Below are 20,815 nucleotides of genomic sequence, written 5' to 3' on the forward strand. Positions count from 1 at the left end.
GAGGGTACACCTCCCTTCACTGCTCCAATGATGCTCTTATGTCTGTCACTCATAAAAACCAGTTCCTTATCATCAGGTATAACAGTTTTGAGTGTTCAAAAACACTTCAACTAGCATCTTTCTCACTATCAATAACACCCATTGGATAATGGTGATGATTAGGATCCTGCGCTGTGGCAAATACTAGCATACCACCGTACACACTCTTAAGAAAGGTCGCATCCACAACTATGACTTTCCTCATTGCTCTAAAGCCTTCAATACTAGCGCCCAAAGCGACAAAGAGATACTTAAACTTATTTTTGGCATCCAGTTTCACACTGGTTATTGTCCCAGGATTAACAAGCTGTAACATGTAAAGATAACAATACAACTTTCGATAGCTTTCTTCTGGACTGCCCCTCACTTCACTAATAGCTAGTTTTTTCCCTCTCAAGGCTGTAGAGTATGAAACATTCACATGAGCTTCATTTTGAACAACTTTAATCAAAGCTTTGGGCGCAGGGGTGTCTACTTCTCCAGGATAGCACCCACGCAAAACATCTGCTACTACTTGTGGTGTGCCTTTCCTTTTATTCCGAATTGTGCTCGAAACAACCCGAGAGCAGGTATGGATATTCCTATACACCCTAATACTGAAATAAGTTGAATCCACAATTCGTACAGCGTGTAGATTCCATGTACAACCAAGTTCAGCTTGCCGGCATCTTAGTATGAGTCGCCCTTTATCTGACTTTACCGTTTTTACCTCAAAACACCCCTTATGTGAAGCTCTGTCGACCAAAACTCGCAAAGCCTCCTTAGATCGAAATTCTTGACCTTTTTCAAACCCAGCTCCATCCTACCATTCTAGAACAAACCGAGTTTGTTCCACAGGCCGTAGAGGCTCAACATGATCATGTTCATCTACATCTTCATGCATGCCACACTCCGCATTCTCCTCTGGTAACGTAATTTCACAGCTTACCCGTAAATCAACATTCTCCATCCTCTCAGTTTGTCCCTGTTGTCCCTCAATTTCACAGCTTACCCGTAAATCAACATTCTCCATCCTCTCCGGTTGTCCCTGTTGTCCCTCTGCTTCTTCCGGGTTGTAAACAATCAACTGGTCTCTTTGTTGTCCCTGTTGTCCCTCAATATCAGGGGCGTCTTCTGCTCTGGGAAGCTCTTCACACTCTATATCTTCCATTAGCTCCACATTCAAAATGGCTCTAAGTCCCTCTTTATCCATTGTCGTAAGATACACATAAACATCACCATCATCAACAATACATGACTCTCTAAAAGGCTTAGCTACCAACGGAATATAGCTCAATTTCAGATTCCTCATACTGTCATTCAACCCAATCTTCTTGCATATATCATCTACAAGCACCGAATAGGTTAACTTCTCCATAGATAAGTTTCTAAATGATATAGCATATATGGAATTTTTAGAATTCCATTTAAACTCTTCTCCTTTCGGTGAATAATATCCTCCATACTCAAAATATATGTTTGTGGGCCTACTCATTCTCTCCTGCAAATACAAAAAAAAACAAAATAAAAATATTGCCAATTGTCAGCTTTCTCTCAATTTGTACCTGTACCAGTTGTACCAGTTGTCCCACTTTCTAAAGTTCTACCAATTGTACCAGTTGTCCCAGTTTCTAAAGTTGTCCCATTTGTACCACTTGTCCAATCTATCTAAGTTGTACCAGTTGTACCAATTATCCTGACACTCTTAGTTATACCACTTGTCCCAATTCTCGCAAATCTGACGGATTCATCATTCACAACCTAGAAGACTACGATTCAGCTCGATTCACCAACAACCATCCACTAATCGACCCATATAGTTGTCTTAAATATCCAATGTGCATGCTAAAACTAACAAATTTCACAAATCGACCCACAAAATTATAAAACCCCAAAATCATACCTGATGCTTCGCAAGGAGCTCACTCGAGTTCAGAAAACAAAGTCGTGCTGTACAGGAGGACGACACAGTGGCTAATACGTCCCGGCGAGCTGGGTCACGAGTCCAGCGCAAGATTCAGCTCGGATCGGGCAAATCCAATTTCTCAGAAATGTGCAATTCGAAGAGAGAGAGAAATTTAATTTTTAAAACAATAATATTTTCTGTTTTGTTTTTTTTTTTTAATTAAACCAATAAACCAAAAACGAAAATTCAGCAATGCCAAAATTCAGCAATACCACAATTGCTTTTCATTAAGGGCATAATATGGTTTTCATCTCATTTATGGCACTGAGACTCTGTTATGGCACTGAAGATTTTTTCTCTTCATTTTATGGCATATTGGCCATTCTTTCCTTAAATTTTTACCAAAAAAAAAATATAATCCACATCTGAAAAACCGGTGTATCACCCATGTAATAAGTCGCTAACCTAAGACGACGCCTTAAAAAAAAAAAAACAGATATATGGTCTTGAAAAGTAACATGAACAATCATTAATCAAACTTTATCAGAGTGAAGAAAATTCAAGTTTATGAAAGATTTGAACCATCTTTAACCGTCTTTGTGTGAGACTAAATAAACCAGCTTCGAAAAGTTAAAAAACAAATCTAGTTATTTGGGCCAAATTAAAAAGGCCCAATGGACCGAATACCGAGTAGCGGGTTGACTTTAGGTCAGAGAAAATCACTTCCATTGTAGCGAATTTCTGAGATTTAGCTTCGAATCTTCTTTCTCAATCTCGACTCTCGATCGATCAAAAACCTTTTTTGCAAGCGAAGAGCAAAATCGGAGAATGGCATCGAACGCGGCGGTTCCGTTCTGGAGAGCGGCGGGGATGTTGTGAGGGATATATATCATACTCAAAGATCTGCGCGAATCTCGTGAGGAACTGTCTCAAGGAACCCTTCAAGGCTGAATCCATCAATCGCGAGAAGGTTCACTTCTCCCTCTCCAAATGGACTGATGGAAAGCCCCAGAAACCAGGTCATTCTTCAATCTCCCTACACTCGGTTGTTTGTTTCAATTTGACTTTTGTTTGTTTTTGTTTTTCGGTTTGATCGAGATCTAAGCTTCTTCTTCCTCCTCCTATCATTTCTGTGTTGTGATTCTCTCTGTTACTGCTTCTCTGATTTGCACTTTCTACGAGATAGAATAAGAGACGATGAAAAATTGTATTCACAATTAGGAAATGCAAGTGTCTGATAGGGAATTAGGAATTGTACTCATTCATGCCTCTTAGCCTGGTTTTATGCCTTAGTAAAATTATTAGATATTTAAATGAAATGTTGGATCTTGAGCTATGATATGCAACCTAAGGAGTGTTATTTATGAAAAAGAATTGGAAATTTAGCCTTTTGCACCACTTAGAAACTCTAAGTAGCTCAATCAGAACCATTGCTATCTTCCAATATCCCATTTCAGTTGTTTAGCAAAGTGATTGTCACTTGAAAAAACTGGGTCTTTTGTGCTCACATTTGATTGATGGTATTCTTCCCCTAGCTAACTTTGAAGAGAATTTCAGTCTCTTAATTTAGTTCGGTTTTAGACATTTTACTTGACCCATTTGCCTTATCACCAACTTTTTCTGTTTCTTGACAGTTCTGCGCTCGGACACATCTGCTGAAGTTTGAGGATTTTTCTTTAATCAAGATATGGTTTCCCTGAAGTTTGATGTATTGCTTCTCTGGATGGATAAAAAAGGGATGCAAAAAAACGTTTTTCTCTGCATGTTTTGTTTTCTTTGTTGTTTGCAATGAAAGCTTGATACTCTCCAATTAATAATAATGGAAAACATGGAGCTTCTGTTTCTTGTTTGAGACAATCATTCGTGGATTCATGAGTTATCTATGTTGTCCCATTAAGTATTAACAATGACTCGAATAAGTGAAGCCTATCTTAAATTCTGTTAAGTATCCAAGTTTAAAAAACGATATGACAATGGATCTAATATGAAAAGAAAAAATAAGGAAGTTCAGAAGAGGTTGCTAGAAATCAATCCAAGAGCATTCTTCACACCATGTGGTTGTCACAGTTTGAATCTTGTGCTATGTGATATAGCATCTTCTTCCTCAAAAGCTGTATCATTTTTTGGAATTATTCAAAGGATATACAACTTATTTTCTTCTTCAACCAATAGGTGGGACATATTGACAGAGATGGTTAAAGGTTTAACCCTTAAATCTTTGTCTCAAACACGTTGGAAAAGTCACGTTGAAAGTGTCAAAGCAATACGGTTTCAAGCCTCAGAAATCAGAGAAGTTTTACTTTACTTGGCTGAAAGTACTGACGACACAGGAACACGAAGTGATGCTGAATCCCTTGCTCTAAGTGAAATACATGGAATTGGAGGTTTTATTTCTTGTTTGGTATGGTTATTTGGTATGATCTTCTTTCTGTTGTCAATACAGTAAGTAAGATCTTGCAGTCCGAAAACATAGATATTGATGCTGCAATTCAACAATTGAAAGGGCTTGTGATATATTTTCAAAAATATCAGGAGACGGGTTTTGAGGAAGCGAAGGCGAAAGCTATGCAAATTGCATCTGATATGGAGATTGAAGCTGAATTTCCCGTTAGAAAAAAGCGTGTCATTAGAAGAAAGAAACATTTTGATGAAGACAATGAGATAACTAATGAAAACGTGTTATTATCGCCTGAAGAAAGCTTCAGGATTGATTACTTCAATACACTCATGGATCAAGCTCTAGTTTCTCTCGAATCCATGTTTGAACAATTTCAAAAGTATGAACAAACTTTTGGGTTTTTGTTTGATTTAAAAAAACTGACATCAGTAAGCGAGAATTCTTTGAAGAAATCATGTGCAAACTTGGAGGCTTCTTTAACGAATGGTATGCATTCAGACATAGTTGTTGATGATCTGTTTATGGAATTGAAATTTCTCCGAGTTTCAATACCAAATGAAGTTCGGAAGCCTATTGAAGTGCTTGATTTTTTGAAACAAATGGAGGATTGTTATCAAAACACAGAAGTTGCTTATCGCATATTGTTGACAGTTCCGGTATCGATTGCCACTGCTGAAAGAAGTTTTTCGAAGTTGAAGCTGATAAAAAATTATTTGCGATTTACCATGTCACAAGAGCGATTAAATGGGCTAGCTTTGTTATCTATTGAGACAACTATGGTTGAAAAACTCGACTATGAGAGGTTAATGAACGATTTTGCAGGAAAAAATGCAAGGAAGGCCGTATTTCAATAATAAAATATTAGTTTTATTTTATTTTTATATTTTTAATAAACTATTTATGGAGTTGAAATATTTTATGAAATTTTAATTTTTTTATTTTAAAAAAAAATATAGAAAAGAGCATAATTTAAATTTTAGATTAGGGCAGTCAAAATGATTAGTCCGGCACTGATTGTTATGACTCTTACAATTAGTAGGATACATATCTCGGTACGTAACCTTTTTGTTTGTTTTGTACATCGATTTAGATTTATTTGTTAACCGTTTCATGGTGATATTTGCTCAACGTATGATCCCTTAAAGACTCTGATTAAGGTTTCATCATCTCAATTGTTTATGACCTTCGATTTGTATGTTCACATATTCAATTAGGCTTGTGAATATATTCACAATTAGTTTGTTACACAATGTAGAGAAAAATCATAGCTCTAGAGTTACTTTCTATCTTACCATTCGCAATTAGGAACTGTTTATCCGTTGATCAAACACAAGCCAATAATCTTAGATAGATTACAGATTTTTTAATAGTTTTCCATAAGCTCTTAAACTTGAAATTAACGTCTCAACCACAACATAAGCTCTTTTGCAGCTCTGCGTGAGAACCTTGAAGCCGAGCTAGAGAATCTGAAGTTGACAAACACAATCTTTCACTACATCAATTGAATATCTTTCATCGAGTCAAGTACAGTAGAAACTTTATAAATTAATACTCGATAAATTAATAAATTCTATAAATTAATAAATTTTTCCGGTCCCAAGTTAGATCAGTTCAAAATTTACTACAAATCGATAAGATAATAAGATAATAATTTTAACAAAATTTTTATATAAATATATAGTCCTATTAATATCATAAATTAATAAAAATAAAATTTAATATAAATATATAAGTGAGATAATCTATTAAAATATGAGTTTAGTGAAATTTTTTATTTATTTTAAGTTTTAAATTTCTTGTAACTCATATTTAATTTTAGAAAAAAATGTTTTAAAAGTAAAATTTTTAAAAAATCTCTTTTAAAATTAATAAAAAAATAAAAAATATTTTTTATTAGAAATCTATAAATTAATAATTTTATAAGTTAATAAAATACCAAAATTCCAACATTATTAATTTATAGAGTTTTTACTGTATATTAAAGTATCTTACAGAGGTGGGTTCTTGCTTGTAAGTATTACGCTATTTGACTTCTTCATTTGTATTTCTTATATATATATATATATGCGTTGTGTTGATGTTATAACAAATTGTGATTACTTAACAGCATTATCAGATCTTTAAGATGTTTTATTTTAGTCGTTGGTGCTATGTTTGCTGGTCATTTGAAACTGATTTTTTTTTTTATCTGAGATTTCAAAACATAAACATTTTTTTTTCACAAAGCCAATTCATTTTTATGAATTGATTCACTTACTGTATAACAAAAACAGTTATCTTAGTAAAAGATAGTAAAACAAAATAAGATAAGAGACATGGCGTACTAATCTTACTACTTACTAATACTAACATGCACTGATGCACACAAAATGTATTCGATTAAGCAAAAAAAAAAATTCGCATTTTATTGAGATTTAGAATTGAAGAAATAAAGAAAAAGGTAAAGAAAAAGGGTAAACATAGCTGTCTCACGTTTGTTAATGGGCTTGGGCCTATATTTGATTATCTTAACAGGTCTTAATCGGGGTTACTTTTGAGTGGTTACCTGATGACTCATACTAGAACTAATAATGTCCTTTGCCTATGAACTGTTCCTCCTATTTCAAATATATAAGCTTTGGTTTCTCTAGTTGTGTTCTGGTTTTATTACCTGCAAAAATATTAGAAAAAGCATTTAATTATCTCAATATATAGTGTAATTTTTAACATATTTTGTTTTGTGGATCATTATGCCAGAACTAAGAGAGTCAATTTCAGTTAAAAAATTTGTGTTCGACCTACTCAGGAGTCAGGATCAGGGATTTCATTTTGAACCAAAAAAATGTTCCACTAGCTATAGTGTTCCATTTGTGCTCAAAAAAATAGCGTCATTGATTTGCAGAAAAGAATTTAAAATAGCTAGTGAGCTTTGTTCAATGTGTGCTTATCTTTTTTCATACGATTGTCTAACATTGTAAATTTATAAAAAGTACTAAAGATAAAAACTTATTTGATCTACTAAAACTCTAAAAGAAAATGTTTTACTAACATTTATTTTCTTTGTTAAAATGTGATTGAGCGATATGATGTCCAGAGTAAACCGACCCTTGATTATCAAATCATAAGACTGCTACTTGACTCTAGCTAATTCAATTGACTCTCTCTCTCTCTTCATCCGAAATTGAGCACTTTGAAATTTGACTTTGGTTGATCATAATCTGATTTCGATTAGTTCAAACCTGATTTTTGCAGTCTATTGCGTGAATCTACATCATGAATTCTTGGTGATCCTTGCTTTTTGGCTTATCAAAAGACATGGTTTCTCATGCAAGAGAAGTACTTCATTGTAACATTCACCATTCCCAAGTACAAAACAATTGGGTGAGGTATATCTTCAAAGATTGGTGTATGCGGTACTCACAAACTGCATAGCTTCTTCCAATATAGAGGATTTGCTTTGAAAAATTGAGTTCATTAAAGAGTTTGAGATGAAAGTAGTTTCTTCGATTTCGAACCTCTATCCTATACAAAAATAAAGGTTTTACTAGTTTTTATAAGGGTTGCCAAAAATGTTTTGGATTTGATTGTTTTTACTTCAATTTGTATAATTTGTAATATTTAAGTTGAGCAAAATGTACCTACACAAAGTAAAATTTGGATCAAACTGATAGAAAAATATTATTCTTTGTTAGACAAGGTAGATTATACTGGTGACTGTTTTTTTTTACAATCTTTTAAAAAAAATTGAGTAAGAGGTTGTTTAGATAATAAAATCATGTTCAACTTTTAAAATTTTTAGTGATATTGAATAATGTACAACAGAAATTAGGTATTCTACTCTTAAGAAAGCGTCTGTTTAAAAGTTATCCAATTGGTAAAATTTGGCTATGTTCCGGTTGATATCACAACTAATATTTACCATAGTTTCATGAGAAAAATGCTAAATACATTAGTTCAAATGCCATTATTATAATTGAAGTTAGGAAATTAACGCCAATGATGTTGTAATATGTAAAAGTAGCATATATAGACTAAAAGTTGGTGATGATCACAGACTCACAGTCAAAAAAAAAAAACAGCAGATTGATATTACACATAAATGTACCAAAAAAACGATAAATAATAAAAACAAAGCTAAAAGCTATAAACACAGCCAAACACAAGATTTGCGATTTGATGACTGCCTAAAGTCTTTACGTAAATTACATTTGAATTCAACCACCAAGGAAATAAATTGTCACAGAACTTAGATATTTGTTAATGAATACAAATCATTGTTTTTCTTTGGTAGTGGCAAAAAAAAACACAAATATTGCCTTATTGGAGGAAATGTTACTGCCCTCATATAAAGATTTTGTTTTTACTATTTTTTTGTCGTCATATAAAGATTTTTATAATCGGAGATTTTCTGTGATATACACACATTAAAATAAAAAGGTATATTCGGTATACTGTAACTGGGCCAGAAACCACGAGACAAATATTAATTAAGTCTGAGCCCACAAAGTTTAACAGTGGACCGCTGGCTCATTTGGAGTTTGCCATGTGGGTCCCTTACATTTTTCGAGATTTTGAAGTTGAACCCCATACGTTTTAATTATTAGCTCACGGGACCCACACTTTTGATTTTGTGGCTCTCGGTCATAGTGTCCAAACAAAATAGTAAATTAAAAGAGAAAACAGCAAGAATCAAAAGAAAAGAAAAAGAGAACGAGTAAAGAAGAAAAAAAAAGTTGTAAAGTTGTAAAGTTTGACAATAGGAGTATATAGAGAGCAGATAATCCAAAATCTTGAGATGGTTAAGGAAAAAAAGTAATGATTGGTTCCGTTAGACATTTCTAATAATTATATCTAGATTTAACTTCATGATTCACGATATAGATACATTCCTTATTAGAAAAAAGAAAGAAATCGTTTATTATATTCATTCATTTTCATTCATTAGTTGTAAAACCAAATATATTTTGTAGAAACTGACATTTATGTCAATATAAAATTAGATAAAATCCGCACATGACGCAGAAAATACGTTAATTTTTGTCGGTGCCTTTACAACGTTTACATGCATTTTATATTCGATTTTACTTGTCACTTATATGAGATACAATCATATAAATCATCGTACGGCACAGTAAGAAATCAAATCCCCCAAATGGCTTTCTCTATTGCTTTGACCAAAATTCTGACGCTTCTTCATCAAACTTTGCCTAATTCTAATACCACTTCCTCAAAACTCCAAAATCCTTCATTATGAGTGGTAGATTTTGATCAAAGAAACGGACAAAGAAAAAATTGCATTAAAAATATATATATTAAAAAAAACTGCAAAAGGAACAAAGGAAATAGGGAAAATGTAAAAAATAAAACCTAGAGGTGCTAATTTGGCAAAAGGTTGTATACAGATTTTAGAAAGTTTGCACGCGTGGGGCCTTTACCATCTCCATCTGTTTGAAGATCATTTCAATTTCCACAATTTGTCAATTTTCTGACCGCAAACAGGCTCTCATTTGGTAACTGTAGAATGGTGGAATTGCGTTTTTAAACACAATTTCGCAGATTTTTTTCCAATAAACAAAAATCCACATAATAAAAAAATATACACAAAAACGCAGACTTAACAAAAATACAAAGAAAAAGTCATTTTTTGCAGAAAAGCGACTTATAAATCGCTTAATCTATTCCGCAAAATTTTTTCCGCAATTCCGCAATCCCGCAAAGTTACCAATCAAAGCCAAGAAAGCCAAAAAATAGAAGGAACAATAAATTCATCATACTGTTTCATGCTCTCCATTATAAACTCCACTAAAAACACTAACTACGTAATCCATCAACTAATGATCCCACGGAATAGGCCAACACATACGTTTGCTAGCTCATGTTAAGTTCCTGACTAAATTGACTACCAAAGACACTCAAACCTCGTCAAGAAGAATGAATAATATTTTTTAAAAAAAAAGTTAGAACTAAGAACTTCAGTGGTTTCCGGTTCTTTTTGGTTTTTTTTTTCTTGGAATTGAAACCGTTGGTTCCTGTCAGAATAATATAAACACTAATTGTACACAATGCTTTAAAAAGCACTTCCCAACTCCAAAAAAATTTGTCATCCCTTGTGAGTGTTTTGTTCCGTTGGCTTATTTCTTCCGACTCCAAAGTCTTTCTCTTTCATCTCGCCAGCACAAGCTATAAACCGGAACTTGCCAAACCATTCAGAGTGTTTTTTTTTATAAGTTAAACAAAAAATGGCCTTAGGAGTGTCTTTTCACTCACCCGCTTGTTGCTTCTGATCTACAGGCTTAACTTGAACCGCAGAGGGAACCGCGTGAACATACGGGAACCCTGGAGGCACCAGCTGATGTTGCTGCGTCTTTCCCATACCACCACCACCACCACCACCTCCTCCTTTCATGTTACTGGCTGCTGCTGCAGCGATGGCTTTCGCTGGATCTGAAGTGGCAGTGATTGTTCCCGTGGTGCAGCCGGAGAGCGTGACTGGAGCACTAGCAGCTGCGGAGCCTGACTGTTGCTGATGTCTTTGAATGTAATAGCCACCAGAAGGAGAGATGGTCATCTGCTGCTGTGGATGTTGATGTTGAGATTGCATGTAGGGATTAGAAAAGAATAGCTGGGCTTGCGGCTGCAACCCATGCTTTGGCAACTGTTGCTGTTGTTGTTGTGACTTGGAACCAGAGCTCGTGGTTGGGTTTCCGAGAACAGAAGGACCGTTGTTCCTTCCACCAGCGGAAGAAGCTGCTGATGCAGACTGCAAGTTCTTGGACGGCTGAGATGATGAGTGAGTAGCAGAGCAAGCTTGTCCAGCTTTGTTCACCGCTGATGAAGCCGAAGCAGTTGTTCTTGGGCTTCCGCTCGCGTTTTTGGAGACTGAAGACGTAGAAGGAGACCCAACTAACCTCGGTGGAGACGGAGCCTGGTTATTGTTACCTCCTTGCACCTGCTGCATTGGTGAACCAGAAGCCATAGGTTTTGAGTTCGCTGCAAAAGATATCTGCGATTGCTGAGGACGGCCTTGCTGTTTATGCGACACGTTTCTTAGCGACGATGCAGCAGCAACGGATGAAGATTGCGACAGCATGGAAGGAGACTGAGCTTGGGAAGTGTTTGTCGTCCTGGGTGAATTGTTTTTCCACTGAGGAGACTGCACCTGACTGCTGCTTGACTGGACAAGGTTCTGAGGAAACCCTGAATTGGAATTTGAAAACTTAGCGGTTCCAGCGGGAGAGACGGTGATATTGTGATCAGGGAAACCACTCCCGTTATTAGCCACGGGACCTTTGGTTCTAGCAGCAGAAGCAGCGACTGAAGTTGCATACCGTTGTTGCTTCTGGAGATACATGGTGGTGTAAGGTTGCTGCGATTGACTCCGTTGCATGTGTTGCTGCTGTTGCAAATGCTGCTGCTGCTGTTGTTGTTGTTGATGATGGTGATGAGAAGTCGTCATTGAACTGGAACTCTGTGGCAGAGCAGATCCAAGGTTGAGCAAACGGGATGTATCAACGATGCTACCACTCGTTACCGCAGAAACAGATGCATCAGCTAAGTCATGTTTGTTAGAGAAAGCAATAGACTGTCCACCATTCACACCACTCGTTTTCCCTGTTGCTCCTCCACCTGTCTTCCTTTGTTCCTCCATCGCATTGGCAGTAGCATTAGACCCAGATTTTCCATCATCTGAAGGAGCACTGTAAGTCATCTTCTGTTGGGCTGCTTGAGCAGCAACGTTCGCTGCCATCATTTGATAACCTTGCCTTGCTGCTTCTGGCATGCTGTGGAACATAGCGTGATTCTGAGCAATTGATGACATGTTCAGGGAAGGAGCACTATTAGCCCCGTTGAATGTCGCAAAGGTCATAGCATAACCCTGAGACGGAAACGATTCCACACCAGCCTTTGAAACCTGCTGCTGTGATTTCTTTTCACCATGATTGCTTGGAGATGCGACCACCCCACCACCTGAGGCTGCTGAGCTCATCAAACCCAAGTTGGTTGGTTGCATCTGCATACCATAATTCTGACCATAGGCAACATTGGAACGAGGAGCCCGGCTATCAGCGGTTGATGGGCTTTCTTCTCCTACAGTCTCGCTATGTTGAGTCGCATTTTCTCTAGGTTGCTGCCTCTGCTGGAAACTCAAAGGCTGAGATTGAACTTTGTGAGCTGGAAAGCCTTGGGAATTCCCGTGACTGATCGGTGGCCTCAGCTGTTGGTTCTGCAGATGCTTCTGTGCTGCCGAGGAACCAGTGGAAACACTTCCATTCTGATTGCTTGGAGCATGGCCCTGGAGCATTTGAGCGGCATGCTGCTGCTGCTGTTGCTGCTGTTGCTGCTTTTGTGGCTGAAGATGTGGTGGCTGGATCATTTGGGAGGAATAGAAGGAACCATTAAAAAATGGTATTGGCTGCCCAGGAGCTCCTCTATAAGCAGGTGGTGCACCAACATGTGCCGGGACTGGAAATGGATAGCCATTATTCTGCAAGATGGCCAGGTATTGCGTTTCATTGCCTGGCATGCCCGGATAACTGAAGGTCATTGTTGGGGCACCAGCTGGAGTAGCTGTTGCAGAACCATTCACCGAGTTAGAAGAAGCTGTCGCACCAGAAGAAGCTGTGTTGCCACTATTAGGAGGCCTGACAGATGCGGCAGCTATTGTAGCAGCTGCGTGAGGCTGTTGGCCCACGGGGAAAATGAATGTCGGAGCATGCTACAATGAAAGAAACAAAGAAAAAAAATATATAAGAACAATCAGCACGCAATAAGGACGACAAAAGCTTGATATGAGAAGCATGTTTAGAGATGACAAAAAAAAAAAAACTAACCATGATGTTGTTAGCTGCTCCTGGAGGCAGAGCTTGTTGGAGCAATATTTGATTTCTCTGAGCGGTATCTGAGCTTTTGGAAGTAGATTGAGAGTTCTTATCTGGAATAGGGTTGGAGCTTCTTCCCAAAACTGTCCCTTGCAATTCTGTGGGAGGCATGAGGCTAAGATTACAGGCCTTGGCCCCATACAATGGAGCCGATCCTGCTGCAGCAGGCCAGAAAGGATTCATCTTTGTGAATTGCTGATGAGATTGAATATTCCGAGCGATATAGCAGTGTGTTGCACATCTCTTTGGCCTCGGTTGATTAAAAAGTAAATGCGGAGGAGGCTGCACAAGATCAAAATTAAGATCAGTAAAAAAAAAAGGTAGAGAGGATTCTTTGAAACGCACAACACTAATTAAATCAAAATTACCTGCATTGCCGCAGATGATAAGGAACTACTATCCGTAGGGACAACACCTTGTGTAGATGGCATGTATCTGTTTCATCACAGAGTTTCCAATTAGTCCAAGCGGGGGAAAAAAGAACAGACTTCACAAAGTTTCACTTGCTAAAATAACCAAAAGCATACCCCATTGTAGTTAGGCCACCAGGCCACCCAGGCATTGACATATGTAGCGGCAAAGGGCCAGGTTGAGCTGGAAAAATTCAGAAAAATTTAAAATTAAAAAAGACCGAAACTAGTAAAAAGAAGGAAACTCAAGAAAGATGAAAAGGCTTATTAATTACCTGTTTTCTCGGGAACAGATAGTTGTTGTTGCGGTGGCTGTTTCTGAACATGATGCTTGTTAATTACAGCCACATGATCAGATTTATCCAAGTCGAGTTTGAGTTCACAATTCCTCTCTGACTTTTGAGTTTCAGCTTCTGCCACCGATCTAGGTCTCTTCTTCTCTTCAGACTCAAGAATCTTCGCATCACCTCCATCTTCCATTTGCAGAGGCTTTGCTTCCTGCTTCAACATGCATAAGTGACACGGGGAGAGAATTTTTAAAAAAGGGACCAAATAAAAAAAAAGGAACAAGATAAGAAAAGAGAGCCAAAAAAGAAGAAAATGAAAAGTAATGATGAATATCACCAATTATCACAATGTAACCAAACAAAAGTAGGCCCCACTCACCGTTTCCACTTCCGTGACTTTAGGTTTAGCTTCTGCTGCCACACATTCCATCTCACCGCCTCTCTCCGACGACGATCTAACCGGCGGTGGCGCCTAACCGATTATTATAAGAAAAAAAATTTAGGATAAGATTTTAAAAATGACCAAAAAAATATTAGAATTAAAAACAAGAAGAAAAAATGTGACTTACCATCAGATCTATCTCAAACTTCTCCTTCTCCGGCGAACTTCTGCATGATTAAAAAAAAAAAATTCTTCTGAGTACCAATATTAGGAAAATATCCAAAAAAATGTATAAAATGTATGCTTACGATTTAGCTCCTAAAATGGTAGCTCCGTCACCATCGGATCTAAATCCTGAAGAAGGTTCCACTTTCGGCAATTTTGTTTCCTCTTTCGAAAGATTACTTTCTTTCTTGTCAGACGATCTCGAATCTAACGAAGCGTTGCTATCTCTCGGCTGTGGATTGGTCGATTCCAATACGGAGCTGTTCTCTTCGCCGGAGCCTGATCTCTTCAGCTGATCACCGAACGGAGCTTGACTTTTCGAAGGAGCTTCGGCTTCGGATTTGACGTTTGACGAAATTGCAGCGACGCGTGACGGTAAACTAGAACTGTTCTCGTCGTCGTATTTGACATGCCTCGGCTTCTTTCTTTTAGGAGCTGGAAAAAGGGAAGATAAAAGATAAAGTGAGCATTCAAAAAAAAAACAAAGGAAGCAAATCAAAACAGATCGTTGTTAATGGAGAGTGACTTACCGATGGCAGAGACATTAGAAGAGCTCGAATTCGCAGCTAGAGTGATGGAAGAGTGAAGAACAGTCTGGGAATTGGAGATCGGTGAAGATACTCTGGATTTGACTTCTACCGTCGGTTTCGAGCCTGCTTCGACCAAATCGTTACCGGCGGATTCTTGTTTCGATGTAGCCAGAGGCATCCTCATCATGCCGTATAACACTTCTGCAATCTCGATCTCGATCTCGTCTTGAACAGCCACCGGAGATGATAGCTTGCACGACGATGACTTCGGCGGGAGCGGCTTGTGTTTTGTCCCCGACGGCTTCAGATCAGAAACAAAAATTTCTTTGGTCAAAAAAAACAAAAGAGATGGAGATTGGAGAGGAAGAAGAAGAAGAGGGAGATTTGAGTGAATTCTGAGGAAACTGACCATCTTTTTCCTGACTGAAACGCTAGATGAAGATGGAGATGTAGGAGCTGGAGGAGACGGAGACGCTAAAATGGAAGCCGGACTAACTCTAGCTGGTGACGTCGATGATACTTGCCGGTGGATTTGCTCTCCGGAAACAAAAACGCCGCCGCCGGTTGCACTTGAAGCCCATGATTCATGCGGTCTCTTTGTACAAGCTGTGAAAACAGAAAATGAAGAAGAAGAAATTAGAAGACCTGTGAAAAGATATTTTGATCCGCGAGAAATACGTTCATACTGTAATTTCCACCTCTCTACCTGACCGAGCTTTTCTAGGAACCGATACACCGATCATCTCATCCGCGGCCTTCCAAGAGGAAACGAGAGGTGATACCGGCGCCGGAGAAGGAGGCGATCTGAAAACTTTTGATGCTGGAGGGAAGTTCTTCCTCTGGTGGTGGTTATGGTGGTGGTGGTGGAGATTACCGCTAGCGTTGTGATGATTTGAGAGGGACGATGAAAAGGAAGCGGCGGAGATATTGCTCGTCGGTGGAAGCATCTTCAACGAAGACGGTGGTCCTACGCCTCCTCCGTCGTCAAATTCTTCATCGTCGTTGACACTCTCCTCGGAGCTGTCGTCACCACCGTCGTCTAAATTACCGTGAACCATCATTAACCGTTCTCCTCTTCTCCTTTTGCTCCGGCTATTTAGCCGATCTCTCTCCCTTATATCCCTTTCTCTTTCCCTCTCCCTGTCTCTATCACGTTCCCGATCTCGATCCTTCTTCGTACTCCCTCCTCGATCTCTCAGCCTCGCCGACTCCGGTAGCTCCACCGGACCGTCGTCCTCTGAAACAGAAAAAAAACAATCAAAATCAAACGAGTTTCTCCCAGATCTGAAGGAAAATGAATAAATCAAGAGATAAAAACCTGGAGAATCTCTGAAACTTCCGGCTCTATGCCTCCGCCGTGACAAGCCATTTCCGGCAGCCGCCATAGGTACTCTTCTAGCTTCTCTATTTCTATCCATCTTCTCTATTTGCTTCCGCTTCCTTCTCTTTTTCCTCCTAATCGCACCTCTCTCCTCTCCTTCTCTCTCTCTCTCTCTTTTTTTCTATCTCTCTACTTGCTTCCCATTATCTCCTTTATTTGTGCTCCTCATAAAAGCAGTAGCGAATAAATCCACGGCTCATATCTCCTGCCGTAAAACCTTTTCCTAATCTTCACCGTCGGTGTGTATGCATCCAACGGTCCCGATGCTCTATATACCAGCGTGACAAGATCTTGGCCCTCCATTATTGAGATCTCACATCAATAACCGATATTTCCTCTTTTATTGTTTATTTTACCACCGAAAAATTTTATTAGCAAAAACGTATTCTTTTATTATTTTAATAATAATAGTCAGCATCCTATGTGGGACTCACACCAAAAACTATTTATTTTTTAATTTGTTTGTTAAACATTTAATTTCAATTTTATTAATACGATTTCCGAGTCGGATTCATGTGAAAAAATTATTTGTGCTGTTACCAGTTATTAAACATTAAGTTGCCACGTGTCAAAATTTTGACATCACACGCTTCCGTGCATATTATCGCTACCAATATTATATTGACTTTGTTATGTCTATAAGTTTTTGATAAAAAAACTTATAAAGAAACAATAATATATATATATATATTGAAAGTCTCAAACAAAAGATAATAATATTTAATTTAAAATAATTAAATATATAATGCATTAAATATTTGTTAAAAGGCTCCTGGGGTAGTGTACTGTTGTCCACTAATCGCGATGACTCGTGTGAAAAGAAAACAAAATACTGACATATACACGCACAAAGATGATATTATTTTAATTATTTTAATTTCAAAATGTGTCCTGATAAGATGTATGACCGGCTACTACCGGTAAACAAAGACCTTGGTAAAGGTAATCTGACGATCAGAATGGAATCTTTGTGACCACCAACACACACCGAGCCAACCGGTAAAATTAATTTATATCAGGTTCCACTTCTCACCCTCTCTTCTTTGCCCCATTTGATTTTTGTTTTAACAAATAAATCAAATGGCTAATAGTTTATTCGGCAGTACTTATTTTTTATACTTTACGATTAATTTAAAATTATTTTGTGCTACTTAGTTTATTGATTTATATACTGTTTACCTATTTTCCCTCCGAATATAGATGCTAAAGAAGTGTTTGAAAAAGTTACGACTTTAAGTTTTTATCTTTCCAACTTTAAAATTCTTGGAATCTGATAATAAAAGGAAAATAATTCCAACTTATTATCAGATATACTCAAATCTAGTTGAGAAGAAACATATACATCATACACAATTCCTAGGTTAGATGGACAGCTTAGTCAAATGGTAATTACTGTAAATATCTAGAAATAATAAATACATAGTTATTTATGGATATAACAAGATTTTTTTTAACTCTATTAGAGAAGAGGAGCAAAACAATTAAAGTAAGGAAGCAGGGCCCACAGCAATCTAAAATATAATTCAACTCATTAATTACGAATCGACGGCTGATAGCATTTGCTGCTAATAGCGAAATGCTCACTCAGCCGTTAGATATTTTCTGATTTATTATTTCCTCTATGACTTGGCAGAAAGCGTCATCCCGTAAAAAAACTAAAAAGGTGATGAGTTGGCACCCGACCGGTTGATCTGAACCGTTCATTTTAGAAACACTCGACGGTTCAGATGAGAAGTGAGGGAAATGCATGTGGGGCCTTCTTCACTCAAGTCGCGGTCACGGAACTTCCGAGAAGTGTGGGCCCCTTATTTAGCTGCCAATGTGGAATTGCTCCTCTTCACTTGTATAGGAGTATTTTTTTTATTTTATTTGTCACCGCTCGTTTCACATTTTAATTTCTTTCACTGTTTTAAATCATTTTCTCTAGAATTTTAAAAATAAAATGTAACTAATTACGAGTTGGCATGTTACCAAAAGAAAATACCCAAGTGTTGGCTTGTTTCTCTATTTTTTTTATTTTATTTGTCACCGCTCGTTTCACATTTTAATTTCTTTCACTGTTTTAAATCATTTTCTCTAGAATTTTAAAAATAAAATGTAACTAATTACGAGTTGGCATGTTACCAAAAGAAAATACCCAAGTGTTGGCTTGTTTCTCTATTTTCATTTTGGTATGTAGAATATATTATATTTTGGTATTTTACCTTTTTGCGCCTGGTATTTTACTATTTGAGATTTCGTATTTAGCATACTAAACAAAAAGGTGTATTATATAGCTGCTTCCACTATTTTCATATTCTGACATGGTCCAAAACGTCATCTCCTAAAATATACGAGTACAGCAAATCGTCCGTGGGGGATAAAAAGGAAACTAGAAAATACGGTAGGATTTCTACTTTTAACTTCACAATCCAATAACGTGATTTTCAAATGTTTTTAATCGATGTTTAATCATTATTAAATCTTAGCTTTTTAGGTTTTTAAATATGCGATGTGTGACATTGACGTGGACTGGGGCCCACGGAAATATTAGATTTTGTAATTGAAACACCAACAAGTTTTCGGTCAATGGTCAGGATTCATAACTCGTAATTAACAACAGTGAAAAAAAAGAGTTAATAACAGTGGAGTAACTAGACTAAAACAGTAGATTCACATATTTAATAACAAAACATTTACGCGCTACGAAGCGCGTGCAGAATCAATTCCGACGAAATCCACGTAGTTTCAGACAGATTCCACGTGGTTGTTTTCAATCGCGACACGTGGAGAAACGCTCTCTCTTAATTCGTTGCCCTCGATCTTCTCTCTTACTTAAATATCTCAATAGATACAATCAAGGAAAGAGTTAAAAGAGAAAAGCTAATATCACGGCCTTTCATAGATGGTATATGTAACAGCCGCGTTTACAGATTACGTGTCAGGTTGAGAGTGGTGAGATTACGTTATCTCGTCGATGAGCGGTCACCTAGATTCCTTTACAGTTGAAAAATATTAAATTAATATAAAGCACTGAAAATGCCACGTCGGAGTGTTGAGTCCCGCCAAATGAATTTGTCGGGTTTCTTTCGATTTCTTTTCTCTTAATAATATTCACAAACTCATGAATATTCAAAAAGAAAAAAATTAACTCGTCGATGAAGGAACCGAAAATGTTTTTTTTTCTTAAAATAACTCACTGATGACTACTAATATATAAAAATATCAGGTAGAAAATACTTACTATTAAGTCTAATAATGACAAGTTAAATTGACACGTGGTGTTTTTGGAGTTATTGTTATTTGCCAACGTGGCAACTGTTTTGATCGTTCGTTTAACCCTAGCCGTCAGAGGAAAATTTTTCTCCAGACAATATACATTACATAAAGCGATTATTTTCTTTAGGCTAAAATTTCGGAAGGTTACTTAATTGTTTTTAACAACTAAACCTATTTAATAGTTTTAATATTTAAAAAAAACAATACTAAATTGTGCTTGTATTTTTTATTTTAACAACTAAACCTATTTAATAGTTTTAATATTTAAAAAAAACAATACTAAATTATGCTTGTATTTTTTATGCCTTGTCGTATGCGAAGATACTTGGATATATTTAAAAAAATCCCTTCATTAACGCACTAAGACATATCGAAAATTGCGAGCTCTTTGTATTCAATTATTTTTATAATAAACTATATAATATTGTTAATTGAATCGTATCATAGTTTTAATATATTATTGGATATCATAGAGGCATTTAAAATAATATTCAGCGAACATGGCACCATGACTGTTTCTTCTTTATTAAAATCGTATCATTCAAATCTAGAAAATGCAGGAAAGTACACAATGCCGCAAAATAGTAATATTTTATACTGTGGGACTAGATTAATCGTTGAAGTATAAAACATTACTTTATATTAGAAACAGTTGATGGATAGAGGCTAGGCAACTGATTAGGACGTATTTGTTATTTATCTATACATATAATTCGCGCTATTTAGACATAGAAAAGTCAAAATATTCAAAATATTTTATACCAATATTTACTATTATATATAATTTATTGTTGTGTTTTGATAATTGACGAGGGAAGAGGTATGTGGCAGCCCTTTGCTATTGCTCCTACCATTTTGCTGTTGGAGAAAAAAAAGTTTATTGGTAATTACGATTGCTATTATTTTGACCTAAACTCGCCATGATAGATAGTATTAGATGGAAAAGAATGGCCATGATAGGTACCATTATTTTAGTGGACACATCTATATATAAATAATTAAAATGTGGCATTAGAGAGAGTCTCTGATACGTTTGAAAGAAAGTGGTTAAGTACACATAATCACCCCAATTATAATATTTATTTGATTAAAGTTCTCGATTATATAATTGACTGTTTTCTTCTTGTTATTTTAATTTTATTTGAATAATGTTTTTTTTTTT

General features: G+C 36.7%; 1 protein-coding gene and 1 pseudogene across 6 annotated transcripts; one reads left to right on the plus strand and one right to left on the minus strand.

Moving 5' to 3' along the window:
• Positions 1-2,718: 2,718 nt before the first annotated feature.
• On the plus strand, positions 2,719-3,860 carry LOC18023196 (annotated as a pseudogene).
• A 6,305-nt stretch (positions 3,861-10,165) lies between these two features.
• Positions 10,166-16,592, minus strand: LOC18023197 (protein TIME FOR COFFEE). 6 transcript variants are annotated; one of them, XM_024159189.1, is made up of 13 exons: positions 16,333-16,592; positions 15,721-16,251; positions 15,424-15,620; positions 15,015-15,315; positions 14,568-14,919; positions 14,447-14,483; positions 14,257-14,349; positions 13,866-14,088; positions 13,708-13,774; positions 13,549-13,615; positions 13,133-13,462; positions 10,569-13,017; positions 10,166-10,481 (listed from the first exon to the last, which is right to left on the minus strand). In XM_024159189.1, exons 1-13 carry the CDS (start codon positions 16,430-16,432, stop codon positions 10,402-10,404), a joined length of 4,827 nt encoding a protein of 1,608 aa, XP_024014957.1. In that variant the 5' UTR covers positions 16,433-16,592; the 3' UTR covers positions 10,166-10,401. The 6 variants fall into 6 exon arrangements, with proteins under 6 accessions (XP_024014957.1, XP_024014956.1, XP_024014955.1 ...); XM_024159188.1 differs by having other exon boundaries at positions 13,866-14,091; XM_024159187.1 differs by having other exon boundaries at positions 14,447-14,486.
• Between the last annotated feature and the right edge of the window lie 4,223 nt (positions 16,593-20,815).

This window comes from Eutrema salsugineum, unplaced genomic scaffold (genome assembly GCF_000478725.1).
Source record: "Eutrema salsugineum unplaced genomic scaffold, Eutsalg1_0 scaffold_13, whole genome shotgun sequence".
In the NCBI taxonomy this organism is placed as follows: domain Eukaryota; kingdom Viridiplantae; phylum Streptophyta; class Magnoliopsida; order Brassicales; family Brassicaceae; genus Eutrema; species Eutrema salsugineum.